At 46.5% G+C, this 20,586-nt stretch overlaps 1 protein-coding gene across 1 annotated transcript; it reads right to left on the reverse strand.

Annotated features, from left to right (window-relative positions):
* Positions 1-492: 492 nt before the first annotated feature.
* LOC126522966 (galactosylgalactosylxylosylprotein 3-beta-glucuronosyltransferase S-like) lies at positions 493-16,903 on the reverse strand. The gene is made up of 4 exons (XM_055066629.2): positions 16,888-16,903; positions 12,263-12,486; positions 5,936-6,139; positions 493-1,249 (listed from the first exon to the last, which is right to left on the reverse strand). Exons 1-4 carry the CDS (start codon positions 16,901-16,903, stop codon positions 947-949), a joined length of 747 nt encoding a protein of 248 aa, XP_054922604.1. The 3' UTR covers positions 493-946.
* Between the last annotated feature and the right edge of the window lie 3,683 nt (positions 16,904-20,586).

The raw sequence follows: 20,586 nt of genomic DNA on the forward strand, positions 1-20,586 counted from the left end.
CCAGCTATGAAACGCTATGAAACTCATGGTCTAAGTGCGTCAGCACATTGCTGTCATCTGCTCTGTTAAAGTTGATTATTAAAGAAACTTCGCTGCGATTCGTTATTCTGCTGCTAAGTGGTAAAGTGCGTATCAATATATCGTGGTCTCAGATGCCTTGAATAATATCTGATTTGCTAGCACTTCGCGGGAAGTGTTAGCCTAAAGGAATAAGGTCCAGAATGTTTTTTTTTCTTTTACTGTGTCTTGTATGTGTGTAGGTTCAATCACGATTTGTCGAAGGTTAAATGCTATCACATAGGGAATGTGCATGAGCTAATAATATGATGTTGTTGTTGTTATTCCTTATATACGAAAAGAAACAAATATTCAAGGGCTCAAATTAGCAAGTTCTCAAATAGAATACGAATCGAATAAGCACTGCTATTCGTACGTGTTTGAAATTTTCATTATTTACGCACCCACCCCCAAGAATTTCTTTTCTGTATTTTTAACTTACCAACTTCCGCTAAATCAAAATTCTGCATGCTACAGTTCTGATATTTCAATTTTTGTTTCTCTCAGCTGCAATAAATTTTATTCGAATCAGTCCAGTGGTTGTCTCTGAAAGGCATTCCTGAATTTTATCCGTATTTGAATAAGTAGTTAGGAGTTGACTCCTAACTAAAGCTTCCTCACAACGGTTTCCCCCAGAATGCACTTCTCGCAGAACCAGTGTAGCGTACGTATCGCCAGAGCTGACGTGGGCGCAGAAAGCCCCTCCCAGTTTCACGTGCATGCGCAGTGCGCGGAAATGTTTCAAGGAAAGAAGAGCCCTTTACCATCGGACATAGCCGCTCATATTAGGATGTCCTGGCATGCGCACTATAGCTGCTTGCTAACATGACTGTGCGCACGGTTACAACATCAGCTTTTTTTTTTTTAGAGTGAAAAAAAAATCTGCAACCTAAAAATATACCTCGGTGCAGTTGTTTGCCAGTGGCTCCAAGTCGTCGACAGTGACGCCAAGGCTCTCGAGGAACGCGTTCTCGAGATGGCCTCGCTTGTAGGGCATGGTTGGGTTGGCGCTGGACAGGACTAGCGACATGTTGACGGCGAACCCGGCCATGTCCACGCGGAAGGCCCTTGTAATCAGGTACTGGTCGTGAAAGCCTACCACCCGGCCGTCGGGCGACACCACGGGAGAGCTGAAGTTTTGTTGATCTATCATCCCCACGGGAAACACGCCAACCCGCTGAACCTGGGCAATCTGCGCGCGAAAAGCGGCTAAGGCAGAATCAGCACAAGCGTATTGCAGCCAAGCACTATGAGTGACAGAGATACATTTATTATGATAGAAAAGCTGGCAGGTCGGCGTGAATCAAAGTTCCGACCTGCTATTCAGCATTGGAGAAGGAAAATTGGCGTAAGAAATAGCAGAGAAAAAAAAACGTGGATGATGGGAATGAATACGGCGGTGAATGAAGCTGAGCAGCGAAGACTCGAAGTCACAAATGAACACCACTCTCTTGCAAAGGTTTGACGAGATCCTTAAGAATATGACGACGAAAAGGGTGGGGTCAAAGTCCCAGGGAAACCTCTTCAGACAAAAGTTGATTGTGTAACTTAGACAAATGTTGTGCCTGTGAGAGTCATTGCAGCGCATATCGCAGGCACATGCGCAAAGTTAGTTCTGTAGTGTCAGGAACATCACACTCCTCGCAGTCGCAAACTGTTTGTACGGCCGATAAGGTGCACAGAGCGCCAAGTGAACGCCACACCTAGTCGTAGTTCTGTGCAGCGAGCTCGCATTCTTCGAGCTGCTGCAGCTCCTTACGAGGGAAAGCAGTATTCACCCAATTAGGCGTGAAGGAGGCTTATTGCAGAGTGGCACCTGCCCAGTGGCACCTGGTGTCGCCCCTCTAGGCCGGCGCTCTCGCTCACGTGACCTCCAAATTGAGTGCGCATAAACGCGGCGCGCATCAAGCCGCCATCATTATGGGCACACTCTCGCAAGCTTGCCCTCACACCCGCAGCACACGGTGTGCGGTCGCTCCTTATTATCGCACTCGTATACGATACATACATACATACATACATACATACATACATACATACATACATACATACATACATACATACATACATACATACATACATACATACATACATACATACATACGATACGGACAGATCGCCATTGGAATCTTAACCTGGCAACGTTTAAAGAACGTTATCTAGTGAGGCGAGTCTAGCAGTGCTATTGGAGGAATTAGAGGGCAGTAAATGGGAAATAATAGGGCTCAGTGAAGTTAGGAGGATGAAATAAGCATATATAGTGCTCAAAAGCGGGCACGTCCTGTGCTACCAGGGCTTAGCGGAGAGACGAGAACTAGGAGTCGGATTCCTGATTAATAAGGATATAGCTGGTAACATACAGGAATTCTATAGCATTAACGACAGGGTGGCAGGTCTTGTTGTGAAACTTAATAAGAGGTACAAATTGAAGGTCGTACAGGTCTACGGCCCTACACCCAGTCATGATGACCAGGAAATCGAAAGCTTCTATGAAGACGTGGAATCGGCGATGGGTAAAGTCAAAACAAAATACACCCTACTGATGGGCGACTTCAATGCCAGGGTAGGCAAGAAGCAGGCTGGAGACAAGTCAGTAGGGGAATATGGCATAGGCTCTAGAAATAGCAGGGGAGAGTTATTAGTAGAGTTTGCAGAACAGAATAATATACGGATAACGAATACCTTCTTCCGCAAGTGGGATAGCCGAAAGTGGACGTGGAGGAGCCCGAATGGCGGGACTAGAAATGAAATAGACTTTATACTCTGCGCTAACCCTGGCATAATACAAAATGTGGACGTGCTCGCCAAGGTGCGCTGCAATGACCATAGGATGGTAAGAACTCGAATTAGCCTAGACTTGAGGAGGGAACGAAAGAAACTGGTACATAAGACGCCGATCAATGAGTTAGCGGTAAGAGGGAAAATAGAGGAATTTCGGATGAAGCTACAGAATAGGTATTCGGATTTAACCCAGGAAGAGGACCTTAGTGTTGAAGATAGGAACGATAATCTTATGGGTGTCATTAAGGAACGTGCAATAGAAGTCGGTGGTAACTCCGTTAGACAGGATGCCAGTAAGCTGTCGCAGGAGACGAAAGATCTGACCAAGAAACGCCAATGTATGAAAACCTCTAACCCTACAGCTAGAATAGAACTGGCAGAACTTTCCAAGTTAATCAACAAAAGTAAGACAGCTGACATAAGGAAGTATAATATGGATAGAATTGAACATGCTCTCAGGAACGGAGGACGCCTAAAAGCAGTGAAGAAGAAACTAGGAATAGGCAAGAATAAGATGTATGCGTTAAGAGACAAAGCCGGCAATATCATCACTAATATGGATAAGATCGTTCAAGAGGCATAAGAGTTCTATAGAGATTTATACAGTACCAGTAGCACCCATGACGATAATGGAAGAGAGAACAGTCTAGAGGAATTTGAAATCCCGCAAGTAACGCCGGAAGAAGAAAGGAAAGCCATGGGAGCTATGCAAAGGGGGAAGGCAGGTAACAGCAGATTTGTTGAAGGATGGTGGGCAGATTGTTCTAGAAAAACTGCCCACCCTGTATACGCAATGCCTCATGACTTCGAGCGTACCGGAATTTTGGAAGAACGCTAACATAATCCTAATATATAAGAAAGGGGACGCCAAAGACTTGAAAAATTAGAGACCGATCAGCTTACTGTCCATTGCCTACAAAGCATTTACTAAGGTAATTGCAAATATAATCAGGAACACCTTAGACTTCCGTCAACCAAAGGACCAGGCAGGATTCTGTAAAGGCTACTCAACAATAGACCATATTCACACTAGCAATCAGGTGATAGAGAAATGTGCCGAATATAACCAACCCTTAGATATTGCTTTCATTGATTATGAGAAGGCGTTTGATTCAGTCGAAACATCAGCAGTCATGGAGGCATTGCATTACGGAATCAAGATGTAGACGAGCCGTATGTAAAAATACTGAAAGATATCTATAGCGGCTCCACAGTCACCGTAGTCCTCCATAAAGAAAGCAACAAAATCCCAATAAAGAAAGGCGTCAGGCAGGGAGGTACGATCTCTCCAATGCTATTCACAGCGTGTTTACAGGAGGTATTCAGAGACCTGGACTGGGCAGAAGTGGGGATAAGAGTTAATGAAGAATACCTTAGTGACTTGCGATTCGCTGATGATATTGCCTTGCTTAGTAACTCAGGGGACCAATTGCAATGCATGATCACTGACCTGGAGAGACAAAGAAGAAGGATGGGTCTAAAAATTAATCTGCAGAAAACTAAAGTAATGTTCAACAGTCTCGGAAGAGAACAGCAGTTTACGATAGGTAGCGAGGCACTGGAAGTAGTAAGCGAGTACATCTACTTAGGACAGGTAGTGACTACGGATCCGGATCATGAGACTGAAATAATCAGAAGAATAGGAATGGGCTGGGGTGCGTTTGGCAGGCATTCTCAGATCATGAACAGCAGGTTGCCATTACCCTCAAGAGAAAAGTTTATAGCAGCTGTGTCTTACCAGTACTCACGTACGGTGCAGAAACCTGGAGGCTTACGAAAAGGGTTCTGTTTAAATTGAGGACGACGCAACGAGCTATGGAAAGAAGAATTATAGGTGTAACGTTAAGGGATAAGAAAGGAGCAGATTGGGCGATGGAACAAACGCGAGTTAATGACATCTTAGTTGAAATCAAGAAAAAGAAATGGGCATGGGCAGCACATGTAATGAGGAGGGAAGATAACCGATGGTCATTAAGGGTTACGGTTTGGATTCCAAGGGAAGGGAAGCGTAAGAGGGGGCGGCAGATAATTAGGTGGGCGGGTGAGCTTAAGAAGTTTGCAGGGACAACATGGCCACAATTAGTACATGATCAGGGTAGTTGGAGAAGTATGGGAGAGGCCTTCGCCCGGCAGTGGGCGTAACCAAGTTGATGATGATGATTATGATGATGATGATGATGAGATGATGATGATGAAGGGATACATCACGGCAACGGTGGCGGAAAAAATTGGGCTTGAATCGACGCTGTGAAGGTGGTTAGCCAGCGAAGCTGTGGCATGACCTGATTCCATGGACCAATGTGACATAGCCTAGAAGGATTGAGCAATGGACTACATGAAGTGATTGACATCAAGACAAATGCACTGTACCGAACTAAAAGGTAAAGTGTAAAAGGCGTCCTCACTGTGCGTGGCTTGCTTTGGCCAACAACCGCTGCGTACTGCCTATAGCCTGATCGTGACGTCGGTAGGCATACTGACGTGAATGTTCCCGTCGCCAGTCATCACGTTCACGCTTCTCTTCGGGAGTCCTAACTATGCGTGGCCTTCCCATAGCGCTATCGCAATACCAAATGGAATCATTTGCTAGGCGGGTTCTCCTTTTACATATGAAAGTGTAGTGACGTCACTCCTTGCTTCGTATGCTGCAGTTGCCGCTTTCGCTTCCCGGCAACTGCAACTTATGTAACCATAATATTTATCTGAAAACGCATGCGGGCGAACACTACGTGCTTCGCATTGTTCGGACGCACCTTATCATCTCTGATGTGGTTTGGCGATTGTCTTGTGCTTTTTATTTATTGAAATAAATGCTGGGATGTGTCTTACATGCGTAATTGCAATGGAGATAGGCACATTTTCGCTTCATTTCGGGGAATCGTCGATTGTTCTGTCGACGTAGACGAAGAAATCCCGGGAACCGAGTCATATACAGCTTCGCTGTAAAAATATTCCGGCTTAGAGTGTCGATGCATAGCTATCGCTACAAATGGGAGCGCCCCTGCAATAGCACTTAGTTGTGGAGTGCAGTGTACTAATTGTAGCACATGCTACAGTGAAGCGTCTAAGGTGCCACCACAGCGAGCGGCGTCTTTACCTGGGCGAAGAGGCGGCGGTCGTACGAGTTGTCGTCGTCGGCGAAGTACAGGACAGAGGGCAACACGGCGTTGGCTCGCAGCCACGCTATCGCCTTCAGGCGAGGGGCGACGCCCCTGCCATATTTCGGTGCACGAAATTCCGGGGGAGTCCGACTGGCCAGCTGAACGCCGGCCAGCCCTGACCGGCGCATTATTTTTTGAACCTGCAGGTATGCAATTATTTGTTCATAGTCTTCATCCTGATTAACCGTTTATGTGTCGAAAAAAATTCAATAATTTATTTCGTGCTTTAGGGCTTCCAGGTTTACTTCGCAATGTATTAGTTGCAGCGTACAACGTGACACATGGAACTGCGGGCCAATTATTGGGATTTTGATAAAATTGAGAGCAGAATAAATTGATCATAAACTTTCTGTGAATTCTTACGGGAAGTTCCTGAGCCCCTCAAGAAGGTGTTATTGAAAAGAATAAATGGCGTTTCCCCTTAAAAGCACAGGAAGTAAAAAAAAAATGAAATTTCCAAAAGAGATGTTGCCGGTTTTCAACTGCTCCACGACAGACTACGCCAGAAGAGTTCATGTTGACTTGATATCACTACTATTAGCCATAATGATGCCTATCCTATGCCGAATAGTTATGGCTTCGAAAATAAGAGATCAGGTATACGCGCCTATTACGCAGAGAGCGTTTTGTTTTGAATCCCTGCAGAAATCGGACTACTAGCAGTGCTTCTGTAAGAGGTCGGTCTGAGATTGACTAAGTGTTCTTGCATGAATGAAGGACTCCACACGGCGAAAAGTATTTCTTATAATACACTGTACATATGTTGTTCAAACGCTAACAAGTAAAAGCAATCCTGTGCAGGGAAAAATATGACGTCGCACTAAATATTATTGGGACAGATTAATCAAGACAAGACTTCCTCATAAACATATGCCGAAGTTTGAAGCATTATTAAAGCAGTGCAGATGTCGGAGGGGAATGTCAGATAGCCCAACAAAAGCTTCTGCGCTCTTACTGCTGCTGTCATTTAAAAACTATCTAGCCTTGTCGACCAATGCGCAGATTGAGCCTGGTTAAATTTGGGAAGGGCCAGATGCCCTCAAGGCCAGTCTTAAACTATTTCTTATAATACACTGTACATATGTTGTTCAAACGCTAACAAGTAAAAGCAATCCTGTGCAGGGAAAAATATGACGTCGCACTAAATATTATTGGGACAGATTAATCAAGACAAGACTTCCTCATAAACATATGCCGAAGTTTGAAGCATTATTAAAGCAGTGCAGATGTCGGAGGGGAATGTCAGATAGCCCAACAAAAGCTTCTGCGCTCTTACTGCTGCTGTCATTTAAAAACTATCTAGCCTTGTCGACCAATGCGCAGATTGAGCCTGGTTAAACTTGGGAAGGGCCAGATGCCCTCAAGGCCAGTCTTAAAGATACTCTGAAACAATTTTGACGATATTCTACAAACGTGCCAAGTCGTTGGGGCAGGTCCTTCTGAAGGTTTAGTGACGCACTTAAACGCCCCCCGTAACACGTGTAATTTGTTGTAGGGCTTTAAAATGGTGCATTGCTATCGATCGCATGGGCGCAGCGCTACACTGAGATTTCAGCCCCTTCATTACACTTTACGTGGTAGTTAGGGCAATTGACCTGAGTTGGGAGAGCTATCCGATAGGCCACCCAGGTGACGTCATGCGTAATTTTTCCAGCGTTGTGGTGTAGGAATGTTTTTTCGTAATAGTTCGAATGTTGGTTCATTTGTTTCTGTAAACATTGTTATATGACTTGATTCGACCAGTACAAACGACAGCGCTGCGGTGACACCAACTACTGCGGACGGTGGTGCAAGGTGAACTGATAACGCAAGCAAACTACTGCAGGTGGTGGTGCCAGGTGCTCTGATGACTTTCCCATCATTATCGTTACAAGAATGCACGGTAGCCGAGGCTGAAGAAGTGGCCGTTGCTCTAGCGGCAGCAGAGGGCTAGCAGATCGGACGGTCGCCAACAATACTCCCGGACTCGCAAACAGCCTGCCGCAACTACTTGCATGACAGAATCAGTCACCGAGCACACCGCATACTCTGCTCAGTAAACTGTGAAACACAACAACAAACAGGCACAGAACCAGATGAAGTGATCACACACAAGATCGTATGGGTACCGGGACACGCGGGGGTGGCAGGGAACCAAGAGGCGGACAGAATAGGCACAAAACCACATGAAGCGATCACACATAAGATCGTACGGGTACCGGGACCCACGGGGGTGGCAGGGAACCAAGAGGCGGACAGGATAGCTCGAGAGTGCACTGATTACCGAGCGTTCAACGTCGGCAGCCTCGAGGAACCCACGCCTGTACCCCCGAGAGTACTCGGCCGTTTTCGACAATTACAAAGGCAGCAGGAAGCGGTACCCCCCGGCGCACAAATGTTTTAGCAGGGAAGACGCTGTCGCATGGAGACAACTACACACAGGGTCGTACCCTAAACTTAATGTGTGAAGTAAAATGCACCCCACATTCATCATCATCAGCAGCAGCCTGGTCACGCCCACTGCAGGGCGAAGACCTCTCCCATACTTCTCCAACTACCCCGGTCATGTACTAATTGTGGCCATGTTGTCCCTGCAAACTTCTTAATCTCATCCGCCCACCTAACTTTCTGCCGCCCCCTGCTACGCTTCCCTTCCTTTGGAATCCAGTCCGTAACCCTTAATGACTATCGGTTATCTTCCTCCTCATTACATGCCCCGCCCATGCCCATTTCTTTTTCTAGATTTCAACTAAGGTGTCATTAACTCGTGTTTGTTCCCTCACCCAACCTACTCTTTTCTTATCCCTTAACGTTACACCCAGCATTCTTCTTTCCATAGCTTGTTGCGTCGTCCTCAATTTAAGTAGAACCCTTTTCGTAAGCCTCCAGGTTTCTGCACCGTACGTGAGTACTGATGAGACGCAGCTGTTATGTACCCTACATTACATAAGGACAAATCTTCATGGTGCAAAGAGAAACGCACATTATGCCACATAACATGGGCATGTCAGCCAACTGGCTTAGTCCCAATCATATCACACCCAAACGCGGAGCAATGGGAGGAACTGCTGTCCAGCGAACACTGCGAAGACCAGCTAGGTCTACTGCGGCGTGCACGGCGGACAGCAGAAGCCAGCGGAGCCCTCGACTGAGGGCAGCCGACCATTGCGATAGAGGACGGACGAAGCAGCGGGTGAAGACCTCCGGTGAAGACACAAGGAGGAAGACGTTCCTGAAGAATCCGTCTCAGCCGCAGAAAACACAATTACTAGAGCTCAGTAAAGTTTTCACTCACTCACTCCCATCATTATAAGCCGTTATCGTTGCTTATCGCCTTATCCATCCGCGTCGAATCATAATCAACCGTACTTCGCCGGTGGCCGTGTATGGCGCAGCCAGGCGGGCACTCTCTTGAAAGCGATCTGCGATGTGCACAGAGTGCGCCGAGTGCTGATAGCTTCTTGTGCACTGTGTTCTCGCCGCTTAGTTCGCGTTGAAGCAAGACTGGTGTACCCTATCTTAAAAGCAATTGGCGATAGGGACACAGCGTCCAGAGTGCTGATAGCTTCGTGTACGCTGTGTTCTGGCCGCCTAGTTCGCGTTGAAGCGAGAGGCAGCACGAAGGTCAATGCGCATTTCGTCACCGCTGCCGTTGTGAAACATTTGCCGCGGCCTCCACGATAGCAGAGCTGGTTTCCATTCATCTAGCAGTCAACTTCCTCCGGGACGATTTGTACAAGACCTCCACAACTAGCCTGTCAGAATATATTGAGTGGCCTTCCAGATGACCCAGCTCTCGGTGCATCACCCACTATCCATCATCCATACACTGGTGAAGCTGTAAACTCTCCTTTCTGCATAGGTGAAGCTGCACACTCTTTTTGGCGGAATATCCACCTCAAGTGGACCCAATCTCACATCAGTATTTCCACCAGTAAGAAAGCAGATATCTTACTCAAAGCGCCTCACAGATCCCAATTCGACACTCACATCCTAAGTCGCCGCACCTTTTGACGAAGCTCAATAAATCATCCGTCATCACATATCATAAACCATCACCTTTTACCCATAATGGCAGCAGGTTACCCGCCATAGCCCGTGCCTTCCGAGGGACTCTGTAGCACAGAAATATATTGCCCGGTTAAATTATGCATCAGCTTTGTGTACACGGCCGATCGGTGCTTCCGCTTCGGTCGGGTAGACTCCCCAGCCTGTTTGGACTGCAAGAAGAGACTCCTGAACACATTCTCCACCAATGTCATCCACATACCACCGAGACACTCAAACTCCTGGGTGTCTATCTTCGCCTTGGGCTCCCATCCAACACTTCGCGACGCCTTTGCTTCCCGGAAGGTCCACAAGCACTGCACAAATCCGCGCTACGCGCTCTTCTATAATTTTCCTCAAACTTAGGGCTCTTTTCTCACGTCTAGTTTCTTGGTTTCTTGTTTTCGCCGCTTCTCCTCTTCCATAGTGCCACATAGAAGAGGTTGACGTGTCCGCAGTTTGTGAGACATTTACCGTGCTTTCTTTTTTTCTCTTTCTTTACCATCCAATACTACCACTACTGCGTGGCCTGATGGGCAGCAGGGCAGTCATGCGGGCGTTTCATACACTCTGAAGCAAAATTACACCCTTTAGTCGTATCTCGCCGCACAACAATAATCGTCATCTGTCTTGTCCGCATTTCCTTTCTTTAACGCTGCGAGCCCGGTACTTCCAAGTCACGAACGACATGCGCGTTATGAGCATGACTGAGCATTCTCGACAGGAAAGTAGCGGGCGCAGCGTTTTCAAGAAGGGAAACGTAAGCAAGGCAGATGACGATTCTTGTTGTGTGGCAAACAAGAATCGTCACCCTTAAGCAAAAATACACCCTTTGCAAAGGGTGTACTTTTGCTTAAGGGTGCACGGTACGACTGTTAAAGCCAACTCGTTGACAACGCTCGCCTTTTGAGGCTGTCGCAGCAGCCTTATCGCCGGATTGATCAGTGTACTGACCAAGCTTGTACATGATTGACACCACCAGCCAGGTAGGACCTTCCCCTTCAATGAACACCAGGAACGTCTCCGTACGGCAGAATATTAGTACGCATGACTACAGCCGTGACGTTGCGAAGAAGCTGTTCTACCAAGAAACCGGCGTATTGGCGAAATAGCGCTTGAAATTATGCCGCAGTGGCCCTTGCCTGCCGCTACCCTAGCGCTCACACCCTTCTTACACGGCTTCTCTGCTCTTGAAAGTCGCAGAATGCCGATAGCCGATCCGGTCCGAAAGTCAATCCGAAAGCGACAAAATCGGAGAGCAGGGGCAGGCACGATCGCCGCCCATGTATACAGCAATGAAAACCACCTAAGCGTTTGGCAGAATAGGCCGTGTGACCAAACACTCGTTATCCGCAAATACGCCCTTATTCGACTTGACAGACGAGGTCGCTAAATCTGATTAGGTGGAGATTTTCACCTTGCGTGTATGTGTGCTTGGTCGTCCAGAAACATCAATTTAACTTAAAACACATGACAGCTCAGCTAGCGGCTATCGCCTGCCCATTCAACTCCATATTACTACGAAGAAATACCAGAGACGTTTTCGAAACCTACAGTTTGTCACATGCATCAGAAACTTGTGCGGGTCTGGACGGATGGATTGACGACTGGGTTGATTTTCTACCGCACCCTTTAAAACGTTGTTGATGCCCCCAAGTACGTTGCATTACATTTTTGATGCGTGATTCGCGCACACGAATCATCGAAAAGGAATTATTTATATTCCCAGTATTCAATGTTCTTTTAATTCTTTGTCTCCCCTATACCTTCACTTTATCAGTCCGCCATCTGTATTTTACTGAAGTCTCCGTCAGATTCATTCACCTTCCTCCTAATGTCTAATATTAAAACTGAACGCTTCAGACAGGATAACTACGTCCTCGTTTACCTCTAGACGGACACCGTGACCTGCTCACAAATTACCCTCAATGGTCTTCGTTCTATTTTCAAGCACTATACTGAATTCTCTTAACCAGCGAATTTTCTCGCTATAACCACGCCTTTCAAACATCTAAACTGCACTTCTAACAACAAGGCATCGTTCTTTGAATTCATTCATTTTGTAATTCTGTTCTTTGCCGTACAGAATAGCTTCATAGTTTGTTTCCTATATCGCTTTTATCCAGTATACCCTTTTCATTGCGCTAGCGGTCTGTTACTACACTAGCGGGGGAGAGGAACAACCGCACACAGCAAACTTTCGCCCATCTGAATCCAACTCTTGCAAAGATGCTCACCAACGTGGACGGCCGTTCGGCATCCTCGACGACGACCCAGAAGATGCGAACCTCTGCCAGCATGAGCGCCTGTGAAAGCCTGACCAGGTCGGGGGCCTGGGTGGCCCGCCGGTATGTGGGTGTCACCACGTACACCGTGGGTCCCCCGGCGCAGGAGTGCGCACCGATGGCTTCGAAGACTCCCGTCTCGGAAGGCGGCAACGATAGCGAGGTTACCGTAGCCACTGCAAACGACAGCACCGTTGAAGTCACGACAATAAGAATAAGATGTCCTGCAATGAAATCCAGCACGATTTCATTGTCGCCTGCATATTTATTGTCGCTGCATATTATTGTCACCTGCACAAATAAAAATAGAATGCTGATAAAAACAGGTACTATTTTTATCCGCATTTTTTTTTTCTAACGCGAAAGTGTTTTTATGTCGGGCTTCACAATCAACCTCCTGTAATGGATGTGACCAGAGTTGCCAACCTCCGAAGCAAATTTTCTCCTAACTCGGATAGAAAAAATGCCTATATTTCCCTAGATTTCCGCAAAATGAGGCTATTTAGTATGTTCTCCTTAAGGTGAACGGCGTTTGCGCTATGCAAACACACTGCAAATTTTACTCTTAAGACTTATTTATGTATTCGTTTGAAAGGATTTATTGAAGCCATTGCGCTTAAGGTGAAATGATGTTGCCGAGCAAGTTTCAATGCATGCAACAGCATTTATTTGCACACAGCCTGAACAAAGTCAAACGTAGGAACAAAATTTTAGTAAAATACACATTCATGCGAGGGATATAGCCGCGCCCCTTCATCGAGCAGTTGAAACACATACGTACATAAAAGAAAAGAAAACGCAATGAATGCTAAAATTAATAAAGGTCATATTGCCCCACTGAAGGCACACGACCGCTCCCACCCGTGTGTCGCGTAACAGCAGGTTGCAAACATTTTTTTTCGAGGGTCGATGCATCGTTCATCCAAAGTGGTACATGTTTTTTCGCGTGAGGTTGATGTGCCGTTGGTGCACAGGAAAATCGTAGCAGTGCGTTCCTAACGAATGTTGCTTGGCGTCCAGCGTTGCCTGCAGGGTCGCGGCTTCCAGCCTGTTCCAGGTCTTTTGTGTTGACGAGGTTAAGTTGAGAAAAAGCTCTTTCCACGGTAGCGCTGGAATGAGGAAGGCACAGCAGTTTGCTAGCGAAGTCACTTAATGTCGGAAACGTAGGGGCACCGTAACCTTGCCTTGTATGGTGTGTCGCATGCACTTCCGAAAATGTTCCACACTCACTTCTGCAGGCAAAGCTATAGATATGTTCTACGAAGATGCCTCCATTCGTTGTCGAGCTTGTTGACGTTCTCTACCGTAACCAATAAAGGAAGCGAAGAAGCAAGAGCAGCGACCAATTGAAGTAACACGTCTCTCTACCACAGAGCGGGGATCGATTGCCTCCCATGGCTTCATCTGTAAATTGTCTATAGGAAATCTTCCGATAACTTTCGATATAAAATTCCAGACATTTCCGGCTGAAGTTGTGGGGTCTGAGTCAAGTGGTTTAGATAACTCTAACGTTAGCATGCCACGTAGACAGACTTCCTCGAGTGGGACGAAGTTGCATGGGTCTCTGTAGCGAAATCCACCGAGTGGCGTGTCCCACAGGTATCGCAGGTTCGAGATAAATATTTCATTAAAGGTATGCAGAAATTGACAGTACAGCCAGCTACGAACAGCAATATGTATCTCAGTAAGAGTGATCTGTTAACTGCCGCGGAGCATCCACGCCTTGTCATTGACATTACAATATGCGTTCACTGAGCTGCTGTACGATTATCAGTTATACTTAGCATGCCAATGCGTAGCTAATTTGCGGGGGCGAAAATCAAAACACGCCGTCACCTCTGTAGTTCCATCGCGACAATCGTTTCTTTCCTACACGTGTAAGCGGAAAATTTTCCTTGATTTTGACAAATTTCTTTTTTTTCTTAAAGACGAGGCAAATTCCCTAGATCTAGGGGAATTTACCCAGGGTTGGCAGCACTGGATGTGACGGTGGCGGTGAACGCGGAAAATATGAATTCTTGACAGGAATGGCGCCACCGCCTTGGCGTGGTGAAGCAAATACTGCGTGATGACACTATCGCGCGCCGACATTGATCGCTTCGGCAGTTTGAGCGCAGTGGAGGCTCCAATGCAGTGTAGCCTGGTGTAGGTGGTGTAGGCCTTCTGCAGATTGACGACGCAGTTTTCGCACATGGTTTGTCTTTCGAGTCGGATTAGCCTGTGAAGCCTCGTCGCCTACGGAGTGGACCTTCAGCATGCATCAGCAGTGCTTCCATTCCGCCTACTGCTTCACTTGCGGTGTAACCAACTCAGAAAACTGTTGCGCTAAACGGCGCACAAAGGCAGTGACGTCGACGGGCGAATCTCGCTTAGGTCCGGTGAGAGACACGCCAGCGTGACGCAGCTTCGCGCGTTTGCGGCGCACGCTCCGAACTGTGGCACTCGCATTCCTGAAGCTGAGGGCGCCGCAACTCAACTGGCTGCCCAAGACACTACTACCATACTACGGAGCCGGACCAAAATGGTCGTTCCTTCGCCGAATCGACTTGGCAGCACGACGCCGCGCGCCAAGCAGACCTGCAACACGGTCGCCGACCCGCGAATCGCGCGTCTTTCGCTGCAGCGTACCGCGAGTTCGCGAAGTGATTTGCTAACAACCCGTTCGGTTTCGCTTGTATTCGGTTTGTGAACACCCGTGATTTATGGCCTATTTGCGCAACGCCGCGCGGCGCGTGCAATGCAGTATCTCCGGGGGATGTTTCTCGGTTTTGTGAGTCGTTCGACCACTTCCGCTTGTGTGTCAATTGTGGAGGATTCCTGCGCAGCGTTAGGGTGCCGCTTATGGCTACGTTTAAATTAATTCTACACGTACAATAAACATGCAACGGCTTCTGTAAAAACACGTTTCACTTTCGTGTTCTACTGATTACTGTGAAAGAGGTGTCAACCACACATTTTTTCGTGTTTGTGTGTGGTCAGCTTAAACTCAGAGCATTGCTTTGATGACCCGGCTATTGGTGAAGTGTCGCAAGTAGTGAAGGCCTACAACGGTATAAAAACGCATGGTTTGGAGATACGTTTCAAAGAAAATAACAGAAACAAAAACAATATTGTTACAAGCCACTCCCACATGTAGAAGACGCGCGCATTTCAGCGAGTTGGGCTCGTTTTCAGAAAACAGACATTAAGCTATAGCTGTTCGTAATGCCAGCCAACCGTGGTGTTGGACATATTGGTGAAAGCGGCCGGCTGCGGCAAACAACACTTGCGAATGAAACGTTTTCCGAACTCGGCCCCTGCGGCACAACGTAAACATTGGGCAAGTCATTAGCTGTGCCACCGAGTATACCTGGCAAATAGTACTGGTATCAGTCACTTTGATTTCTCTCGGTGCTGAGAGGCTCTTGGCCAACGTGGGTACCCTTGTACACAGAGCGCTCACGAAGTGGGGCGTGGCGTGGACACTTAAATGTTTATGTCGACAAAAATGATACGTAGTATTCTAAACAAGAGATAAGTTAATATGAAGGTGGTGCCTTGAAGTTATCAACAGTACTGTAAAACAAGAATTCACGCTAGAGTCAGCGTTTAGGCACGGAGAAGACATGTCCTCGTCAGGCACAAAAAAAGAAAGAAAAAAGAAAGAAAGAAAATCCCATGCCCCTAAGTTCCTAATCACTTCAAACCTCCATCTTCTGTCTCACTTTTCCAACTTCCAATACCAGCTTCCAACCTCCCACTTTTGTCTTTTTTGAATTTCTACCCATGCGCGTAGTATGGCAACCTTCTCCTACAGATGTTGATTGTTGCCGACGGGCCGGTGGTCACATCACCACGGCGAGAATCGAGGAACACAATCACATTTATGACGTAATCTGATTCCACTGAAAGCGAGAAATTTAATTCATAGGCCCACCATAGGCGAGATGGACGCAGGCTTTTTTTTTTTTTTTTTCTGGACGGAGAATGGAGCGGCAAGAATTTCTATCTTGGTGCGCGACGATTTATGAAACCCAGGTTAGGTACTACGTCAGCTGCGTTTGTTGCCGCTTGCTAGTGTTGTCAGAGTCCTTTAAGAAAACATGTACGGTCAAATATGAGGGGAGAGCGATGGACAGCATTTTTCTGACCAAATTTCACGGAAGAAAAGGGTACAACTTACCGTTTAACACCAATAGCAGCAGGATGCCAGTTGCTGCGCACAAGGCGACCCTTCCCCAAACTCTAAGCCGCAGGCGCAAGCACACGTGGCCTGCGAATTGCAGAGTGGGATGCGCAGGGTGGCGAGGTGGAGAGAGGTTTACTCTCGTTAGAGTGCGCTAAAACAGTTTCGCGGACGTCGAGAAAGCGAACGCAACGCGAATAACACTGCATGCGCTGATCGTGAAACGTTGTCCGCACCTTCTTCGTAGGTTTCATATTTATAGAAGTGAGGCTATGGCAATAACCTGCTGTCTTCCAGAAGTGACCGTTACCGTGCCTACGTTGAAGTTGCGCTTTCGTTCGCCAGTTTTTGTTACAGACCCAAGAAAAGCCATTGAGGCAACTCACTGTCAGTTGTTGCCTGCTTTACTCACCGAAACGCACCCGCATCGTAAAGTCAATCACGGTCACTTAGCAAAACACTGACAAAGTCGCTTAAACAGAAGATCGATTGGTTCGTTTTCCTGTACGAGTTTGTGCACCTCTTCTTCAGCTTCTTCTTACCCGTTAAATGTATAGCTCATTCCCGCTAGAGTGGCTTAGCCAAGAATAGCATACTATTTCAAAGCGTAATTCGAAATAACCTTTTAGGACTAATAAAGAGGGATGTGAAAAAGTTAGATTACATGTTAGCGCCAAAAAAGAAAGAGTATCAGTAAAGATTGGTATTTCCTACTTTTAACGCAGCACAGACGTTAGCATTGTGACTACCGGAGTGCACGTTCTCCGTAGTCTACAATTATCGAAAGTTGCGCGAGGGTGCGACTGCTTGTCCCCGCCACCCCGTGGACCCACTGTGGCTGGATCGCCGCGCCGAGGCTCCGCAAGAAAGGAGAGTAATCTGTCGAGTGTACAGAGAGTCTGTGGAAGGGAAGCTCCGAAATTCATTTTTTATTATTATTTTACAACATTCAAACGGTGACGAGATAGAAAGAAATCTTGAATTGCCTGGTGTTCCTTGCGAAACGTTGCATTTCTGCCTGTATTACGAAACAAATAATCTGTGGCTCCAATGTTACCTGCGCTATACATAATGCGCCATTTCCCGCTCTCATTGATCCGAATAGATGCAGTGTCTAATTGGTGGCACATAACCACTCTGGGGGATTTACCAAGAACCGAGTTAATAAAGGGAAAATCAGACATCCACCCGTTCGTAGCAATTGCTACAAACGAAACCCATACGGGTTCCTAGAAAGAAAAGCCTCAGAGTTGAAGAAAAATTCGTCCTAGTCCGGGACTCGAACCGGGGACCCGGGTTCGAGTCCTGATTTTCCCTTTATTAATTACTTCTCTCCACCTTGCGGGTTTTCGCAGAATTACTACGTCAAGAACAGAGTTGTTGAATACATCAACTCAGAAATAGACACTCTAAGAAATAGAAAACGTAGGAAATCAGAAATCGAAATATTAGAATAGGTAAGTCGGAATCTAAAGAAATAGATTGGAAACAATTACTTTATGAAAATGGGTAATTCACTAACATAAAATAAAACAAATAAAACTCAATGTGGTGGCAATCAAGGAACATTTTACTTAATGCAGAGTTGAAATCTCGTCCGTAGAAGAAAATTCTAGATGACAGCCCAAAATTATCCGCCGCTGTGCCCAAAGACTGAGGATGTTTGACTTTCACGCGTCCCCTGATATTGTATTTCCTGCATGGCTCCGCTGCCCTATAATCCGGCTTCGCCGTGGGGCTTTGCGCCGGTGGCGGTTTGTGTGATTGCAAACTAGCACGTGAGATGGGGCGACTCTGACGCTGCTAACGCCTCTTAATGGTGGGATTACTGGCGCAAAAGGCAGTATGTGGGCTGTTCCTCTTTGGTTTGGGTCAGATCTTTCTCGCTCTCGCCCACCGTTCACAGGACCGTCCTGCGAAAGGCTCAACAGCAGGAGACCGGAATGGATGAAAACGACCTTTGGAACGTGTCACCGTTCGCGTGACCGTACACGCGAACGCTTAGGTGTTGGTGTCCAGCATGTGAGCGAACATATTCGCTCGCCCTCCGGACGCGGTGAGGCGGACTTCCTCGATTTGTCGCGTACCCTTCGCCAGGTTCTATTGGCTGGCTATATTGGTGCATGAATATTTGTGGTCCTTGTGAATATTTGCACTACTGTGTGGTCTTTCCTTTGTCCCAAGAGCACGGGTGAGACCCCACATCTGGCAGCCAACGTGGGGCCCTTGGGGCATCGGACGATAGTTTAACAGTTTTGCTTCGTTCGAGACCTTTGTTTGAACCGAAGCGTAGGGCTAGCGTGGATTTTGATCACTAGCATCGGCGGCGTGCTTTCTTGAGTGAGGTGACAGCTGCTGCAGCGTGTTTGAGCTTTTCAACATGCTGAGCCTTTTCAAAGGTTTTCTTCCTTTTTTTTTTTTTTTTTGAGATACATAAGTCGGTATGAGAGCCGCGGTGTCTGCATCGTGGGTGAGTGAAGCCTTGCGCCCTCGGAGAATTAGCGAGCCTAAAGCGAGTGAGTACGGAAGCCTCGTGGGTCCGAGACGGAAAACAAGTGTCACGTTAAATTCGCCAAAACGTCCATTTTGTCCTCGTTTTTTTTTTATATTGTTACTTCAGACAGTGAGTGCTGAATTCTTTCTATGGGTGGACAGCGCAACCCGGACGAAAGACGAGAGGAAGTACACAATACGAGCGCAGACTAACAACTGGTTTATTTTTTCAAACCCATAGGAACATGTTCAATCACTAACTCGCCCAGCTTGCCGTGTTAATTCAGCTTAATTCTTTCCCGCAGTCCTACCGTCTGAAATTTTCTATTTCTTTTAAAAGTATGCCTACAACCACATGTGCCTCTTCCTTCGATCGTATTAGTAGAATGACAAATTGAGATAGTAGGTAATGATCAATTGCGAGCAGTATTCCTTAACAGACAGAGGGAGAGAGAAATATTCTTTATTGGTTGCTGAAGGTGCTTGCATGGCCATGCGCCAACCATCCTACTCCTGACTGCAATAGTGATGCACGGAATTACTCGCGCATACACTACACTCACGCACACACTGTGTACAAGTAACTAGCACAAGCATACATGCGTGTTCGGTTCTTCTTTTCTTTGCTTTTGTCTCAAGCGGTGCTGTAGGTGCGCCACAATAGATACTCAATTTATTATTAGAAGCTTTGTTTGTTTGTTTGTTTGTTTGTTTGTTTGTTTGTTTGTTTGTTTGTTTGTTTGTTTGTTTGTTTGTTTGTTTGTTTGTTTGTTTTAATTCTTATGTGTAATTATGGCTAATCATTTTCAGCGTTTATATTGATCTTCGACTTTTAAGGCGAAAGCCTTACAAGTGGTTCGTTGCAATGGCCCATACCCGAAAAAAGCTGAGTCTAGTCAGTGGTTAAAAAAATATCAAGTCGACTGGTTCAAAAAAATGCTGACGAGTGATACAAGAAATATCATCGTCAGCAATGGTTCACACCTGAAAAAAGAAATAACATAATCTGTAAGGGCTCATACACCGCAAACAAGCAAAGATGCAATGCGTGAACATGAAACAAGAATAGAAAAAGAAAAGAAAGAACGAAAGAAGGAACAAAATGAAGAACGAAACAAAGAAAGAACGAACGAAATAACAAAGAAAGAAAGGGAGAAAGGGCGAAAGAACCTTTATGTGGTGCATTACGGGCTCGCATGTGTCGTTCAGAAGTTAGACCTGAAGCGCAATACGTTTACTTCACCGTGCAGCTTGTTATATCTTGCAAGAAGTCTGACCCCTCCAATCAGATAGCCTAATGCATTACCACATGTGCAGCAGGCTTTCGCCTACACGTGTTGCAGGAATGCAACTTGCTGCTGATTTTTTTCGTTTCATTGCCGGCTCCAATTGTATGTGCGTGACTGGTGTTAAAGCGAGACACGTCTACTTCCTGTACGTAATATCGACACGAAAGACGTCGACAATATTACTACTACTCCTTTCTTCTCTTCCCTAATCTTTGTAGCACCTCTCGCTTCTTCACCAATATCCCGCTGTTGGGTATGCGCCATTGTAGAGGATCATCGGAATCAACATCGTCATTGGAATGAACGAGAGGTGAGAATGCCTCTGCCGA

This window comes from Dermacentor andersoni, chromosome 6 (genome assembly GCF_023375885.2).
Source record: "Dermacentor andersoni chromosome 6, qqDerAnde1_hic_scaffold, whole genome shotgun sequence".
NCBI lineage: Eukaryota > Metazoa > Arthropoda > Arachnida > Ixodida > Ixodidae > Dermacentor > Dermacentor andersoni.

Coding starts and splice junctions, on each gene's coding strand:
- LOC126522966 (XM_055066629.2), bottom strand. Junction 6,140..12,262: donor CCGAACGGCCGTCCACGTTG/GTGAGCATCTTT, acceptor GCATACCTGCAG/GTTCAAAAAATAATGCGCCG. Junction 1,250..5,935: donor ACCGCCGCCTCTTCGCCCAG/GTAAAGACGCCG, acceptor TTTCGCGCGCAG/ATTGCCCAGGTTCAGCGGGT.